Source organism: Mastigoproctus giganteus, chromosome 10 (genome assembly GCF_048544385.1).
Source record: "Mastigoproctus giganteus isolate SK-2022 chromosome 10, ASM4854438v1, whole genome shotgun sequence".
NCBI classification, from domain to species: domain Eukaryota; kingdom Metazoa; phylum Arthropoda; class Arachnida; order Uropygi; family Thelyphonidae; genus Mastigoproctus; species Mastigoproctus giganteus.
The window spans coordinates 119565665-119584611 of record NC_143584.1 but is presented as its reverse complement, the minus strand read 5'-3'; the positions used below and the strand labels follow the sequence as shown (position 1 = coordinate 119584611).

Below are 18947 nucleotides of genomic sequence, written 5' to 3'. Positions count from 1 at the left end.
GGCCACGCCTTGAGTACTGCATACAGGTCTGGAGGCCTCATTTTAGGAAGGATGTAGATTTACTTGAGCGTGTACAGAGAAGGGCAACAAGATTGGTGAGGGGAATGAAGGGATCCTCTTACCAAGAGAGGCTTAAGTTCTGCAAATTGCAGCGGCTGGAGACTAGGCACCTGCGCGGTGATCTGATTGAGGTATATAAGTCCTCGAATGGGTTGAGCACGCTGAATTCTGATGGAATCCTTACACTTTTTCAGATTACGAACCTAAGGGGGCATAAATTCAAATTAAGAAAAGACAGATGTAGAATAGATGTGCGGAAATTTGCCTTTAGCCAGCGGGTGGTTAATTGCTGGAACAAACTTCCATCTGTCGTTGTGGAAGTTGATAAGTTGAATAAATTTAAGGAGGAACTGGACAGGCATTTGGAGGGATTGGTGTGTGTTTTTTTTTTTTTTTTTTTTTGGCTGATGCTGCATAAGCTCATACACTTGCTTTCTTGCATCACATGCCACTGCTACTACTACTACAATACAACAGGAGATATACTCAACAGATCAACTTCTCCAATTTCTTCAGAAAAGATAATATGACTGGAAAGGGACCATCCGATTAAATTTGTAATTATTAATACGGTAGAACCCGGATAAGAGGTTTTCTAAGGAACCGGAGGTTTAGAACTTCTTACGAGGGAAAATGACCGAAGGGTATGAAATATTAACTACACAAATAAAAATGAAAGGATACTCATACATATGAATGATCATGTGAATTGTAGGAAAACTGTCAAGAATAAAATTTGTCATTTAATGCAAAACAATATTTATTAGTCACGATTTAATAAGATTTCAAAATTATAACAAGGATGCAATGAGAAGAAAGGTAATGAGAATGATAAAAATCAATTACAATAATTACAAGTAGTACAAAAAAAAAAGTTCTAAATTTTTATAATTTTTTTCAAGTAGCTATCCAGAGAAGACTGCTTTAAATATTATGGGGAGAGCTTCATACAGAATAAATCAATTTCCCTAGCACATTTCAACAGTGACTCAGGAACATCAGATACACTATGAATGAATTGCTGCAGTGAAGAGAAGCTAATAATTGCATCTTGGAATGTTGGCCTAGCAGGCTCATCTTCTTGTTCAGACTCACTATCAGTCATGTTTTGATCTTCATTGGAAATATCTTTAATACTTTGCAATTCACATGCGATAACATCATTGTCTACATCAACATAATCATAAAAATTTACTGTAAATCCCAAAATACTCTGTAGGAAATCCCATTCTTCAAAAGGAATCCCTTCCTGTTCATCACTTCCAACACTATCAACATTTTCTTCTATATCATAATACAACCCAGCGTGTTATGTGTATAAAAGGCTCAGTGTATCCCATGATGCTTCTAAATGACAGAGAGTGGTAATAAATGGACACTGCTCATCATGGACTAATGTTATTAGTGGAGTCCCTCATCATGGACTAATGTTATTAGTGGGGTTCAGTGTTGGGTCCTGTATTTATAAATAATATTGATGATGGTATATCAAGCTTAATGTCCAAGTTTGCAGACGATACAAAGGTTGGCAGGGTTGTTAAGGACACTACTGATGCTATGCTGCTGCAACAGGATCTGGAAAACTTGAGCAGATGGGCTGAGAGGTGGCAAATGAAGTTTAACATTGACAAATGTAAAATACTACATATGGGAAACAGCAACCCCAGAGCAACGTATCAACTCTGTGGTACTGCACTGATAGTGGTAGAGAATGAAAAGGACCTGGGGGTAATTGTGCAGGCAGATATGAAGTTCTCTGAGCAGTGCAGATGGGCTGCAAGAGTAGCTCATGGTGTCTTGTCAATGATATACAGGAATTTTTCTAGCAGGGATAAGGAGGTGATTATTCCCTTGTATAAGGCAATGGTCAGGCCACACCTTAAGTACTGTATACAGGTCTGGAGGCCTCATTTCAAGAAGAATGTAGAGCTGCTGGAATGAGTACAGAGAAGGGCAACAAGATTAGTGAATGGAACAAAGGGTGCTCTTACGAAGAAAGGTCAGTTTTGCAAATTACAGTGTCTGGAGACAGGCACCGGCGAGGTGATCTGATAGAGGTGTATTAAAGCCTTGAATGGTTTGAGCATGCTCAATGCTGATGGGATTCTTCCTCTTGCTCAGAATAATCACCTGAGAGGGCATAAATTCAAAGTGAGGAAAGACAGATGTAGGATAGATGTGTGGAAATTTGCCTTTAGCCAGCAGGTAGTTGGTTGGTGGAACAGACTTCCATCCCTTGTTGTGGAAGTTGATAGCCTAAATAAATTTAAGGCTCAACTGGACAGGTATTTCGAACGAATGGATGGGTGAAGTGGAAGTTGGGTTTTTTTTGGCTGATGCTGCATAAGCTTGCTTTCTTGCATCATTTCCCTCTACTAATGCTAATGCTAAATAATGCATCGCAACTAACATAGAAAATTTTGAACTTTTCAGTTTTTCCATTGTTTTACAAGGGTAAGCAATTTATGTACAAGGTACTTACAAAAATGCATCTTTAAAATTTTGGCTGCAGAACTGACGAGGAATCCCCAGGAAAGTACTCCACATGGACATTGTCTAAGTGCTCATTTTTTTTTTCTGATGAGCAGAGCAATTATCTACAAATAAAAGAATTTTTCTATTCTCTCTTGCCATCTTTGAATCTAGAGCTCTTAAATACTCATCAAAAATAGCACAGGGTATCCATGCTGTTTTATTGTTCCTCTATTTACATGGAAGTGTTTTCAAATTCTTGAAACAATGTGGTTTCTTGGGTTTTCATATCACAAGCAATGGTAGTTGTTCAAGTGGTAGAAAATTTACACTAGGGTGGTAGAAAATGAAAAAGACCTGGGACTAATTGTGCAGTCAGATATGAAATTTTCTGAGCAGTGCAGACAGGCGGCCAGAGCAGGTCATGGGGTGTTGTCAATGATATGCAGGAATTTTGATAGTAGGGAAAAGGAGGTGATTATCCCTTTGTTTAAGGCAATGGTCACGCCATGCCTTGAATATTGCATACAGGTCTGGAGGCCTCATTTCACAGAGGATGCAGAGTTGCTTGAGCAAGTACAGAGAAGGGCAACAAGATTGGTGAGGGGAACGAAGGGGTCCTATTACCAAGAAAGGCTTAAATTCTGCAAATTGCAACATCTGGAGACTAGGCACCTGTGAGGTGATCTGATTGAGGTGTAATCTACAGAAAGCCTTGAATCATTTGAGCAGGCTCAGTTCTGATGGGATTCTTCCTCTTACTCAGATTACGAACCTGAGGAGGCATAAATTCAAATTGAGGAAACACAGTTGTAGAATAGATTTGCCTTTAGCCAGTGCATAGTTGATTGCTGGAACAGACTTCCATCTGTTGTTGTGGAAGTTGATAGCGTAAATAAATTCAAAGAGGAACTGGACAAATGTTTAGAGGGAATGGATGTGTGAAATTTTTTTTTTTTTTTTTTTTGGCTGATGCTACATAAGCTTGCTTTCTTGCATCACATGCTGCTGCTACTATCTCTGAGCCATTCATATTAGACCCCACTAGCACTGTAATTCTCTGCTTACTCAGTTTACCACCATGGCCGGTTGATTGTTTTTGGTTTTATTGGCGCATCAGCGACTAAGGCTATAATGCACCTTGCCACCTTGGCAATTCTGTCCTTTGAATGCATAAGTAGGCTATAAAAGAGTCCTAATTCATCAACATTAAAAATATTACACTTTCTATATTGTTTGATCAAAACATGTAGTTTTCTTTTCCTCCACTCATCAACTGCTAACATATTCACACTAGAAGATTCTCCACAAATTACTTTGTAAACTAAACCATATTTCATAAAGAATTACCAAAAATACTAATGGTAATCTACAGAAATAAATGAAGTACAGTATTATAAGTTCTGCTTTCAACATACCTTAATTAAAAGGTCACAATTGCAATAAAACAGAGCAACAATCCACTATGTAAATCAGAACTGTGAGAACAAACGCTTCACATGGTTGACGCGTTAAGATTTAAATATAAAAATAATGTATTTATATATTTAAAAAAATGTAGTAAGTGGGAAAGTGTCATTAAAATAATACACTGTGTATTCTTTATCATGAACTTTTTATGCGGGAAAACTTTTTACCTGGGAAACTTCTTACGCAGGAAAATAATACATTACAATATGTATTATTTTCTCAATTTCATAATACATTCATGTATTAAATCCCAATTTCATAATGCATATAATATGTATTATATGTATTATGAAACTGGGATTTAAGAAACCCAACCCAGTAGAGGGGGAAAACTTCTTATGCGGGAATTTCTTATCCGGGTTCTACTGTATTAACATTAACAGAATAGTTTAGGGCTGAAGCCTCAGGTTACATAGGGAATTAACAAGCATACAAGTTAGTGCAATTGCATCATTTCTGTACGTAGCCAACTACTTAAGTAGTTATAAATTGGCATCATTAAGTATATCTCATATGTGAATACCTTCACAATGAGTTGCCATGATATTGCATTATCTCAAATAAGTAACACTTCACCATAGGAGAAGGCTATTATCACTTATTCTCAGTTGGCTATGTACAGAAATGATGCAATTGCACTAACTTGTACACTATTAACATTAACATACAGTGGCTGACAAAAAAAACTGCATCACCTTAAAAATAAGTAACTTTTTTTAGTGAAACGTATAAGATATTGTTTGATTACAGTCATTTTGTTTGTTGCAAACCAAAGATATTGCCTCAGACAGTAATTGCAGGGTATTGCATCAGCCGTTTCTATAAATATGGTGTTGGAAGTTTATACACGCTAATTAGTATCCTGTTTTTCAGAAGTGTAAGCATGGCTCCATATATTCAGTTGACACCAAGAAAAAAAAGTGTAGCTGTTGCTCCATACCAGGAAGGGCTGTCTACCCATGCTATCGCTGATAAAATAGGCTGCCACCAGTCAACAGTATCCCAAGTGCTGAAATTAAAGCATGAAACTGGTGATGTGAAGAGAAGAGAAGACCTGGATCAGGCCATAAGAGAGAGTGACTACGCTGTCCCAAGATCGATATTTGAAATGGCTGTGCCTTCGTAATTGCCATGATAGTGCTCCTGATCTAAAACTGGACTTTTAGATGGCCTCTAGCGTTGCAACAAGTGCACGAACTATCCAAAGATGGCTTTCAGAATGTGTTTGCATGCCTATTGGCACAAGAAGAAGCCTTTGTTGACTCAACAAATGAGGAAGAAATGACTTGCTTGGGCCACAATGCATGTTTCATGAACAAAAGAGCAGTGGGACACTGTCATCTTTTCTGATAAATCAAAATTCAACCTGCATGGCTCAGATGGGAAGTGATAAGTCAGAGGACGAAAATCGGAGGCATGCCATTCTGACTGCATAACACCAACTGTAAAGTTCCCTGCCAGTCAGATGATCTGGGGATGCATAACAAGCAAAATGGGTGAGACAAATTAAGTTTATTAAAGAACAGTGAATGCAGAAACCTACATTGCTATCTTGGAGTGCCTGAACCCATTATTTGGGATCACCACACAGACGTCCAAAACTGCATTTTTCAACAGGACTCAGTACCTTGCCACACAGCAAAATTGGTAAGTTTTATGCTATTTAGATTTAATGATGAGTTTGTCTTCTTGTCTCACAAGGCTTAAAACATACACAAATGTTCTCCCTCGTTTTTCTCCCTTAAGGTGCAGTCATACATCAGAAATGCTGGCATTACAGTGTTGGACTGGCCTGGCAACAGTGCAGATTTGAACCCTATTGAAAATATCTTCTAAAATTGCTCAGAAGAAGCCAACAAGTAAGATTCAGCTGCAGGAGAGCATTGTAAGAGAAATTGGGCAACCGTATATCCAGAAGTTGATTAACTCTATGCCAGATCGTTGCAAGGCTGTAATTGCAGCTCAAGGAGGAACAAAAAAATATTGAGGACTTATTTGGCTGATTTACAGTACATAATACTATTAGATTAACTTGTCATTTCAGTTTGTACACGTAAATGCAATAAAATGTATGTTTGGTTGTCACGATTGCCATTTGCATGATTTCTCATATTTCCATTAATTGTGCATTTTACCCTTTGGGAAGATATTTATGGCAATTAGATATATCAGGTGGAGTATTTTTATTGGATTTCATTCACAGAGCTATATATCCCATTAACAAATGCATTTCAAACATTTCTGCAACCCACAATGCAGTGCAAAACACATTATTTGCAAAATTCATAAGTGATGCAGTTTTTTTGTCTGCCACTAATTAAAAATTATTAAAAAACATTTCATGTTCATTTTTGATTTAAACTTTGTATTTCATTTTGTTTAAATGTACACATTTTTGTAAACTTTTATTTTTCATATTTGTGTCCTAATACCATCAAAATTATTATTATTTACTAGATTAAATTTACTTCTTTTATTATGGACTGTGCCTTGAAAATAATTACATAATTATATTCTGTAATTTCGACTACCCCCCCCCCACATAGTCTGAAGTAGTTCAAGTTCTACCATGTGCAAAGAAATTTAGAGAAAATAGATTTAAGAAATTTAGAGAAAATTAGGTTTAAGAAAAGCTGAGGAAACTGGGTTATCTATGCCATTTCTGTATAACACCAACCACACTAATGTGATGCATTAAAAATAATAAAATATCTACAATTTTACTATTACATAAATTTTTATTTGTTGTAATTTTATGTAGTGATGAATTTGTAGTTTTTGTTTACAGTAAAGTTTTATACATTGTATCAGTTTGGTTGGTATCATACTGAAGTTACATGGGCGAATTTTTCACTTCTTTGTTTCGTTCATGTGATGTGGAATCATGATTTATTTTCATGATTCCACTTCATTTATCTAAACTAAAAAATCTTCTGTCTTGCATATAAATATGAAATGTGTCAATTTCTTTGTGTAAAATTAGGAAGAAAGATAAAAGTGAAAAAATTTTGCTTGACTAGGATCCTACTGTATTTAGATTTTACATATGTTAAAGCGTAATGTTTGCTTAAATATTTGTGCAAGATGAAATGTTGTTTAAAATATTATTCATATCTTTATTAGACATGGGCCTGTGCAAGAGGCCATAAGGAAGTAGCACTTTTGTTATATCAGTGGAATAGAGCTGCAGTGAAAGTGGGGAATATTCAAGGTCAAACTTCTCTAACTACTGCAAAAGAAAGAGGCCACACTGAGTTGGCAGAAGAGATTAATAAACTGGAACAGGCCCAACAGACAAAAGGAGTCCAAACATCTCCATTGCTTAGAAGGTACCTGCAAATATTTAAAATAAATAACTATTTCATCATATATTTATATTCTATTCAGTGCAATTGTAAGTAGAAAATATGTAATTGTTTACATGTTTGGTATAAATACAGGTAATCCCTGCATAATGAAAATTTGTATAACACGATTTTGTTTCAATGTGAAATATTTTGTTTCAAACTGAACACGAGGAAATCCCCATTTTTAACACAACTTTCTGGAAACAAAAATCTTTCTGCTAACAAGAGTCTTTTTCCTGGAAACTTAAGAAATCACCTCCACCACTCCTACCCCAAAGAAACAACTCATCCCATAATATCAGTATATCCATGTTTGTAAAACTGTGCTCCTTTTCCAACAAATTATTAAATATGCTTTTACAAACAAAAATCCCCAAAGAAACAACTCATCCCATAATATCAGTATATCCATGTTTGTAAAACTGTGCTCCTTTTCCAACAAATTATTGAATATGCTTTTACACGTGCACACTTTCCCATGCTTTTAATATAAATCTTTACAGGATTTGTGAAATTATTTTGAAATGAACACGTATTTACCAACCAGCTAGTGCCATTTCAATTACTGTGAGAAAGCAAGTACAGAAACGTTGATAGTTGTAATTGAATGTATCATGAGACTGCATGCCAAGTTTGCATTAATAGTTACAGTACAGATAGCATAAAATTGCTGTAGACTAGCACTTAAGCACCACAACTGGAATGGTGGGGGGAATGTTTTCAGTCACAATCAAACAGCAACTACATTGCAAAGTCAAAAGAAAAAAATCTTTGGAAGTTAAAATGAAAGTGAATTTTTTGTAACAAAAAATGTGCTATTTATAACTGTGCAGCAAGTTGGAATGAAGTAAAGCAGAATACAATAGTAAGTGTACATAAATATCTATTAAATTATGATGGTCTTATTGATTTAGATAGAATTCGTGACACTTTTTAGAAGTATTTAGGAAAGGAAGAGCATACTGTTGACATTGTGCATGCAATGAATCTTCATGAAGTAACTGTGCATACCATTTGTGAAAATGCAGAATATATCTAAAACAGTTTTAGATATATTCTGTACTGAACATATTGAGTATTACAGCTCTGATTCATACTATCTAATTAATTTTTAAACTCTTATTGACTATTTCATTCACTTCCTGTCTCTCCAGTAGTAAACAATCGATACACACAATTATGGGAGATTTTTTGAATGGCTTGGTGGATACAAAGTCAATTTAGCATCTATCGAAAACCTACAAACACCGGTATGCTTCTACATTATAATAGCTATCACCCATTCACCTACAAAAGATCGATTATCTTTAATCAATTTCTAAATGCCTATAAATATTCGACGACGGAATCTGCTTTGTACTCAGAAATACAAATATTAACTAGCAGTTCTTAAACAGGGGTTATTCCATTACCACAATAAACCGAATTAGGGTACAGGCTAATGATAGGATACAAAATACTACACCAATCAACAATAGTAATATCAAAATATCAAAAATTGATAATATCAAAAATTATGTTGAACAGTGGCACAAACAGCTTAACAGATTCTTTAAAGATACAGAATTTAAAATTGTAGCTAGGCCAATACGGAAGTTACACACTATACTGAACAATCGCTCGGTTCTTTCTTCGTTCGCAACACAAATTAATGATCTGGTATACAACATTTCTTGCGGTGATTGCGACTCATCTTACCAAGGTTCGACACGATTTTCTCTTAATATTCGTGTAAATCAACATGAAACCTCAGTTCGTGCTTCTCGTTCAGCAGCGTCAGAATTAGCCTTTCGTGCCATTAACGAAAAACATACTTTTTTATTTAGCGAGGCCAAAATACTTAATGTTCAACATAATTATACGCGACTATTAATTGCAGAAACCATTGAAATTAAATTACACGAGAATTCTGTTAATTTTCGGCGGCCATATTTGATCTCCGATGCGTGGACCTTTTCGCGCATGCGCGAAGACAAATAATCACTATTTAAGTTTCAGGTTTAACCTGATTCGGTAATTTTCATTCCTGTGATCACGACATACGGTCTAAAAGTGTTGTCAGCTTCAGGAAGGAAAATCGTTTTGAATATTTTTGTTAGATTCTTTTAATTGCGTTAATTTGAATTTTAATTGTTTTAAATTGATTTGAATTGTGTTAAATTGATTATTTAATTATTTATATTTTACTCTAATGTACCGGTAAGTTGTCGATTTTTTCGGTTTTTCCGTTTTAATTTCTGGAGGGTATCATACGGAAGTGTTCTACGTACTTTATTGAGGTAAACTCCTCTTATTATTTTACTAAAACAGTTTTAAAAGTGCAACACTGGTAAGTTCGAGAAGGGTACTTGTTTGTTTGTTATTTGGTTTTTAGGAGCATTAGCAACTAAGGCCATATTGCTCCGGGGATATGCGGTGGTCATTCCCTGACCTTTCCACATCCTCCGTATTTGGTGGGCATGGACTCGAACCCGGTCTAATCAAGAAGCGTGTGCTACGCACTGCTGCTCCTGCCCACCTGGCTACGGAGGCGCCACCGAGAAGGGTACATTGTACAAGGTTATTCAGTCTGGAAAAGACAGAAAGATTGTTATCATTGCAGATTAAGTAAAATGAATCAAATGTCCAATCATTTAGTGCAGTTGTTGGTTGATTCTATCAATTACAGAGCAGTGCTGAGAAAAAATTTAGTTAGGGTTAAATTTGAAAGTGTCTTCAATGTTACTAGACATGATAGGAGGAAGTACATGAGAGCCTTATCGATCAATTCAGCTTACCAATCAAAATGTACAAAAATATTTTCTCATGCTATCAAGTTAGTGCTAGGCAGATCAGAAAACTGCTAGCTTTGGGGATGGGGGAATTAGAGAGAGAGAATAATAGATTAATACAATAATCAAGGCAGAGGTGAAAGTGATTCTCCCACTACTTGTATCAGAACATGCAGCAGCCCAGAAGGCAAAGTACTGGGGAATTCAAGGCCAGCTGTAGGTCATTATGGAACAAGTAAATACAGTTGGGTTATAGTAACTAAGAATAAGAGCACGTGCATGTATACTTATACGTACACTAATGCTAGGAGCACCGTAAATAAATTTGAATTTCAAGTACTGATTAAATCATCAGATACAGACATTGTCGAGATATCAACACAAGGTCACTCAGACATAAGTGATGCTAAATTTGAATATGAGGAGTACAGTATTATTATTATTAGCTATATGGTGCTAGGAAGCCTGAGGCTTATGCTGCACCAACCAAAAAAAAAAAAATTCCCCGAGTTACCCTGTGGGGGGAGAGAGAGAGAGAGAGAGAGAGGAGAGAGAGAGATTGAGATTGAGAGAAGTAGAAGGGAATCGCCAAGAAAGAGAAGGACAATGATATCCAGCTCAGGATCCTGGGTGTGCCAAGCCCAAACTCACAAGATGTGAGCCCGTGGGATAATATATGTACGGGAAAGACAGATAGGACAGCAGGGTTGTGCTCTTGCTCTTAGTTAAGAAGCACAAAATCTAAGGCAGTGCATTGAGTTGACATTGGTGACTAGTGCAATGTTGAGTCAGTTTGTTTTAACATAAGCACTGGAAAAACAAAAATGAGAATAGGTACGTGTTATAGGCTTAATGGCTGTGATGAGTACAATGCAAAAGTATACTGGTGGGTTGGTCACACACACACACAAGCAAGACTTTTGTAGATTTATTGAATGACTGTTTTCTACAGCAGCGTGTTAGAGAGGCAAAAAGAGAGCAATACTCATGTGATTATCAGCAAGGATTCTTCCTGCATTATGAAGATGCAGATAAAAGAAGGGAAGGATTTTTATCAACAACAAATTCTATATGGGAAGCATTTAGAATTTGTTCTAAAAATTTGTATCTATGTCCACTTTATATCAATGGTTTAACTGTTGGCAATCCTACTCATGTTCCTGACAAACCAAATAGGTATTTTGAAATTTTGCATCAACATTCACACATAAATTCTCTGGGGAAGTGTGAAAGCCAGACATTTATTAAACTCTACTATTTATTTATCTAGCCTATTATTTAGGCTAGATAAATGATTTTGGTATAATAGAGAAGAAAGTGGATGGGAAATGTTTAAGTTAATCATACAAAAGGCACCTGGGGTGGTTGAGATCTATCTATTATATTAAGGGAGACAGCAAAACAAGTAACCAAACCCATAGCTATAATTAAGAGAGCATCTTTGAATTTGGGAAAGGTCACTGTAGACTGGAGATGTGTAAATGCATCCCCAATTTACAAAGGAGGATCACCAAGTAACATGAATAAATACAGACCAGTTAGCTTAATTTCTATTCCAGAGAAAATATAGAAGTAATGCAGAACCATCTAGACAGGAGTGCAGTTATCTGACCAATCAATTGTATACAATGTGCAGTAACAAAGGATTTGGAGGCAAAAAAACAATTTTGATATCATATACTTGGATTTCGGAAAGTTCAGGTAGAGACTGCCATAAATTAGCGCACTGTGGCATTAAGGGCAGGTTAGTATTATGGATAAAGGGATGGTTGAGTGGAGAAGACAGAGACTGGATATGAATGGACACTGCTTTTCATAGGCCATTGTTATTAGGAGAGTCCCACAGAGTTCAATGCTGTGCCCAGAGCCAGATTTAAACTTGTTGTGGCCCTAAGCTATAATATATATGAGGCCCTTCTCTCTTACAGTTTACATGTGACAATATTAAAAAACGATTTTTTAAGATGGAGCAAAGCCCCATGTGATGCAAGGCCCTAAGCTGTAACTTGTTTAGCTTAAGGGGCCTGACATAGCCGAGTGGGCATGGGTGAGAGTGCTAGTAGAACACACTCTTTGAGTGGACTGGGGTTCAAGCCCTTGATTGCTAAATATGATTGATGTTTGTATTGATGAATTATTATAAACTCCACTGATCTGGTGGTCATGCCAGAGTATAAACAAGAACCTTTTTTTATTTATTTTTATTTTTTTTTAATTTTTTTTTGTAAATCCAGTCTTGGATATTAACTCGTATTCTCAAAACTATACCATAGGTTTCCCAAACTGATTGGGGGAATGATCCTTATATGGTGCTGGAGCAATTATTTTGGGAGAGAGAGCAAACTATTAAAAGAAATAAAAACAAACTTTTATTAACTGCAATTTTATTGCAACTTTTTAAAGAAAACATAAAATGACTATCACAAAGTACAGTTGGAAAATCAAATAAGACTGACTACAACATCCTCGCGTGCACATGTCATGTGTGTATGTTTAAATGGGTACCAGATTTTCTACAAACAGTATTTCCATCACTCCAATTTGTACATGTGCACAACATCTGGATCACTGGAGGCGGGGCCAGATTTACACATAAGCTAAACAAGCTACAGCTTAGGGCCTCATATTACAAGGAGCCTTGTACATCTTAAAAAAAATCCTTTTTTAATATTGTCAGTGAACTATAAGAGAGAAGGGATTCACACATGTTATAACTTAGGACCAAAACAAGTTTAAATCCGGTCATGCATACGTTGCAAGACATCTGTTGGCTATTACCTGGTGATTAATTTCTTATTTCGTATTTTTCTATATTATTATTATTAGCTATATGGTGCAAGGAAGCCTGAGGCTTATGCTGCACCAGTCAGAAAAAAATAAAAATTCTGAATTACCCTGAGAGAGAGAGAGAGAGAGAGAAAACAAGAGTCAGAAATAGAAGGGAATCACCAAGAGAAGAGAAGAATGATATCCAGCTCAGGACCCTGGGTTTGCCAAGCACATACTCACCAGATGTTAACCCCTGGGGTTAATTTGATTTGAGATTATCAACTGAATAATTACGAGTAAGGGATGGAATAAGTGGTATAAATTGAGAGTTCAGGTTGAATTGTTGTCCAATAAGTGCCGAGGCAACAAAGGTGTCAGGATATCATATTCCGTGCACTGCAATTTGGGGAGGGGAGGGGTGGGGTAGCCTACCCCAATGGAAATGGCTAGTGAACTTTGTTCTTCCTTACAATAAAGATCATTTAGAATACATTACTTCATTTTTTTAAATAAATGATTAAACATATGTTACTTTAAATGTACTCTTAAATTTTTACAACTTAAAAGAGATGGTCAGTTGTTAGGAATTCCTTGATGCATCAGCTACACTGCACTAAGGCGTGTCAATTCATATGGCACTAAATGCGATCTTTTATCACATATTATGTCTATACAAGTGTGCTCTCGTGAGCCGAATTTTATGTCGTACTGACTGAAAAACCAGTAATAAATAATGGAGGGAACCTTCTATCCTCCACCTGAGATTGGATAGCTACATTCCCACTTAAAGGAGCTTTTAAGAATTCCTAGGCTCATACGGGATTTGAACCTAGGCCTCTCCAAAAACATATCACAAGTGAAGAAGAGCAGGGAGGAGAACCAGACATGAGTCATGCGTAAATTTGTTATTATAGTAGTAGTAGTAGAGGCATGTAATGCAAGAAAGCAAGCATATGAGCTTATGTAGCATCAGCCAAAAAAAAAAAAAAACAATTTCACACATCCATTCATCTCTAAAAGCTTGCCAGTTCCTCCTTGAATTTAATGAAGCTATCAACTTCCACAGCGACAGATGGAAGTTTGTTCAAGCAACGAATACCATTCTAGTAATAATATTTGCGATATGGTGGGAAAAAAAATTAAGGCCATATTAGTAAAAAAAAAAAAAAAAAAAGTAAATAAGTCTTCATTTTCAAGAACAAGTTCATTGATGTTGATTTCACTTTCTGTTAATTCTCTACACCATCTCTCTCTCTCGATTAAATTAAAAAATTACCAAGACTGCACAGTAGGCTCATCTTTATGCACAGAAAAAAGCAGTGTTTGTTGATTTTACATTAAAAGTTTTCATTTTTAAAAATTTCACTCAACATTACAATACATGGCTTAATTAGATAAAAAAAAAACAAAACAAAACACGATTCACTACACACAGAAATACATGCTTGTTTATTTTATATCATACAAACTCATGTGGGAGAACAGTCTTCCAGTCAACCAACAAACACTAAACACTGTTTGGATTGGTGTACTGCTGGCCATTTCGGGGAATTTCGAGCAATGGAAAGAGTTCCTGTGGAATGATGGTTGTGAGATCCTGTGATCAGAATTGACAATGAAATTTCAGTTTGGTGAATAAACTCTGGAAAGCTACCTACTCTTATGCATCTTTGCACCAAAGAAGTGAAGCGGATGAAAGCAAATGTGTTAATTCTAGTAGTAGTAGTTCCAGCTGAAACGATTTGTCACCAGAAATCCTCGATGCCATGTCTTTTATATTGATATTTTGGACAACTCCTTGTTTCCTACAATGGCAGTTTCATGGAACTGTTCCTTCCTTATTCCAAAACATTATCATACAAAAATTATCTTTCTTATTCGTTACTATGCTCCATAAAGCCATCCATTTATATTTACACACCTTTGGAGGAAAACTAGGTTCCATAATTTGTCTAATCATTCCACAGGCGTGATCTGATTCTCACCAAAATATTTCACCTTGGAAATATATTGTAGCCTTGAGGAAACAAACATTATTATCATTAGCCATATGGTGCAAGGAAGGCTGAGGCTTATGCTGCATAAGCCAAAAAAATTTTTTTCTGAATTACTCCGGTAGAGAGAGAGAGAAATAGAATAGAATCACCAAGAAAAAGAAGAATGATGATATCCAGCTCGGGACCCTGCGTGTGCCTAGCCCATACTCACCTGATGTTAGTCCCTGGGGTTGCATTGCAACAACAAATTTTCGAACGGATGGATGCAGTAAACTATATTGTGTTTTATGATCCTATAAGGAGAGAGAGAGGAACCAGTTTAGAAGCAGACTTTTAAACATCAGATATTTAAATATATTATTCTCAAACAACGTAGTGAAATACTGCAATTCTCTTCAAATAGAGCCAGGGGGTCTTTGTTCCGAGAAAATATATGATGTCAGTGCTGCAGGAAATATATCAATTTCTCCACTCTAGAAATAATCAGATTATTTCCAGCGACTCTGCTAGTTGTAACTTAAGAGCTTGTTTGATTGACTAACCTTTCTTTCTCAGTGTCTCCAGATTATCTCCTATGAACTGTCAATATTTGAAGATACTTTAAAATAACAACCTGCATATAAATTGTGAATATGTATTGATGATATGTTATTTTGGAAATTATTTAAATGATATTTTGGGTAACTGAAAAAATTGTTAGGGAATGAACACTCTTCTAGCAAAATTGCTGTCCTGGGGTAAAATTCTTGTATTAAACTGATAAATAATGTTTGTGAGGAGCTGGAATGTTGGATCAGTCAAAAGACTTTCATGAAGGATCATTGTTTCCATTCAGGGCAATGGTAGATGACACATTAATGAGTTCTCCAACATTACAGATGTTTATCCGAAAAAATTTGAGAGGATACAGTATGTATCTATTATATAATCATGTTAGCTACATGTTAATCTCTCCCAGTCTTATACATAACAATTTATTTGACAAATGGACCACAATATTAATATCCACTTGTGATATAATTTATATAGATTGCAGGAGCTAGTTTTGGTCCTTGAGGGTAGTATAAATGATTATGGTACGCATACTGCACGTTTGAATTTTTATTTTACCACAAAAAACAAAAACATGATCCATTGTTAACTGAACACTGCTGTAATGGTTACCATAACGGTGTACACTAAGTTGTAAACTCTTCTAAAAAGAAGAGTTTACAACTTAGTGTACAACTACTGATGACCTTCTTGTATAATATATATGTATTATTTTAACTACAGTTCCACACAATGAATTTATAATTCATTCAATCAGTACAATTGTTTAGATGACATGCATTCAGGAATGTGCAGCACCTGTGTGCAAAAATTTATATGGAAAACCATTAATTAAAAACATCAGAAAATAATATTCTAAAATTTAACATAATTTCTCTCTAAATCAACCCAAAATTATCACTATTAATTTTATGAAAGTTATTAATTATCAACAATTTTAATTTTTAGATTGATAATGTCATGAAAGTAAGGTGCCATTGAATTATTTTTTAAGTACTTTGCAACGAATTTTACATTTGACCTCCAGGTGCCTGTGTGCATTGCACACATGGACAGCATGGCCCTGCATGCATTTCTGAAAGAAACTTAGGAACAAACACAGTCTTGCAAAACAACTGTTACTGATTGCGTGGAACGTCAATATGTAACAGCTACTGTGAATAACAGGGCCCAGCTTGAGGTAAAAGCAAACCAGGCCATGACTATGCTCCAAAACTGTGCTAGGATCCATGACTTTAAAGTATCGTCAGAAAAAACTACATCCATACTACTCAAGGGCAGATTTGACATCTGCAGTCTGCCCCAAATTAAGATTGACACCAAGACTATTGGTGTCAATCTTAATTTGGGGCTTAACCGACAAAATGAAATACCTTGGCTTTGTTCTCGATAACAATCTTTCCTTCAAGCAGCACCTATCGAGATGACTTCAGACGACCAAATCTTTCAGGGCTGTTCGATTATTCTGATGATGAAGCCACAGAAAATTGTGCAATCATCGACTGTGGAAGTGACAATGAAGAGGACGGCATCATCGAAGATTTCCATACACAATCTGCCAATCAAGATGATGAAGACGATTCCTCATCAGATGATGACGTACCTTTGTCAAATTTATCTTCAGGTAATTTTCTTCGTGTTTTGGATGTGCCTATCAATTTGAAGGGTAAAGATGGTCACAAATGGAGTGGTAAAAAACCGACAAGGTCTAGAACTCCACAAAGAAATATTATCTTTCATCCACATGGGCCTAAAGGACCAGCTTGCAATGTAACCTCAGAGGAAGATACATGGGGCTTTTTTTTTCTCAAAATAACTTGGAGAAAATAGTCGATCACACCAACGTTGAAATCCATGCACAGAGGGCAAAGTATACAAATGACAGAGCTATGTAGAACCAGGAAGACGAAAGTGAAGATGCCAAAAGCTCATCTACTGTACATCCTTCTTTCGCTAAGGATACAACTGTGAAAGAAATAAAAGCACTGATTGGGCTTTACTACTTCAAATTTTGTCAAGCAAGATTTGAATTTCTCACAAATTGTTTACGTTTCAATGATTGTTCTACCAGGAAAACCAGGCGAGAAACTGACAGACTGGCACCAATCAGGGATATCTTCGATCACGTTGCCAAAATTTCCAAAAAGCTCTACAGTCCTTCAGATTGCTGCACTTTAATGAAATGTTGTTAGGATTCAGAGGCCGATGCATCTTCAGAATGCACATTCCCAGCTGTTATTCATTGTTATTTTTTTTTTTTTTTAGGAGCATTAGCAACTAAGGCCATATTGCTCCGGGATATGCAGTGGTCATTCCCTGACCTTACCGCATCCTCCGTATTTGGTGGTGACGGGCTCGAACCCCGGTCTAATCAAGAAGCGTGTGCTACGCACGGTTGCTCCTTCCCACCTGGCTACGGAGGCGCAACATTCCCAGCAAGCCGGATAAATACGGTATCAAAATTCTGATGTTGTGTGATAGTAAGACTGGGTATATGATTAGAACATTTGTGTATGTTGGGAAAGACTCTACTCCTAGAAATATTCCAGCTGCAGAATTCTTCACCATGACTTTGATTGAACCAATTCACGGTACCAACCGTAACCTAACTTGCGATAATTGGTTTTCATCAATACCTGTAGCCAAACAGTTGCTCAAAAAGCAGATGACTATGGTTGGCACGCTTCGAAGAAACAAAAGAGAAATACCGCCCAGTTTTCTTGATGTAAAAGATCATGTTCACAACACAGCTAAATTTGGATTTTCTGAAGAACTCACTCTGCTGTCCTATTGTCCACCAAAGCCAAAACAGAAGAAGATAGTAATGATGTTGTCAACTATGCATTTAACAGCAGACAAAGATGCAACAAACCCATTACCGGAGGTGGTGGAGTTCTATAACAAAAGAAAAGGTTGCGTCGATTTGATGGACCAATTATGGAACAAGCACACGGCGTCTAGGACAAAAAGATAACCAATGGCCATTTTCTTTGGACTTCTGAATATAGTAGGTGTCAATTCATACATACTTTTCAAAATGACATCAGACTCAAAAGAAAAACGACGCCAATTTCTGAAAAAATTAGCCCTGGATTTGATAAGACCACAAATGGAGCAGCGATTCACTTAGTCAACTTTGACGTCATCTCCAGACCCTCCTAGGTAGTATCCTGCAAAAAAAGCGGCCATGTGTTGAAGAGGCACCTAGTGTTAATGCCAAAAGAAGATGCATTACATGCCCCAGGGGTAAGGACCGAAAAACTAAGGTGGTATGCACCCTTTGCAAAAACCCTATTTGTGGCGAACATACCAAAGCTATGTGCCAAGACTGTGTTACTAAAGTATTATAAGTATAAATATTTTGTTACTCTTGATTGTTTATAAGTTCTAAATTTCTAATAAAAAAATTGTGAATTGTAAAGTTTTTTCATTTTTAAATTATAAGCATTCCAATTTTGGGGATCCTGGGACCCCAGGGTAGTAATAGTGTTTCTCCCAGGGTGGGTAGG

At 36.3% G+C, this 18947-nt stretch overlaps 1 protein-coding gene across 1 annotated transcript in view; it reads left to right on the top strand.

The window, feature by feature from the left end:
• The window catches only part of LOC150079255 (calmodulin-binding transcription activator 1-like), a 927385-nt gene that overhangs the window by 719137 nt on the left and 189301 nt on the right, over positions 1–18947 (top strand). The window contains exons 14-16 of the mRNA XM_090383006.1: positions 7126–7331; positions 16848–17062; positions 17964–18259. Coding sequence (XP_090239132.1) covers positions 7126–7331; positions 16848–17062; positions 17964–18259 — 717 coding nt within the window. The remainder of the gene's footprint in view (positions 1–7125; positions 7332–16847; positions 17063–17963; positions 18260–18947) is intronic.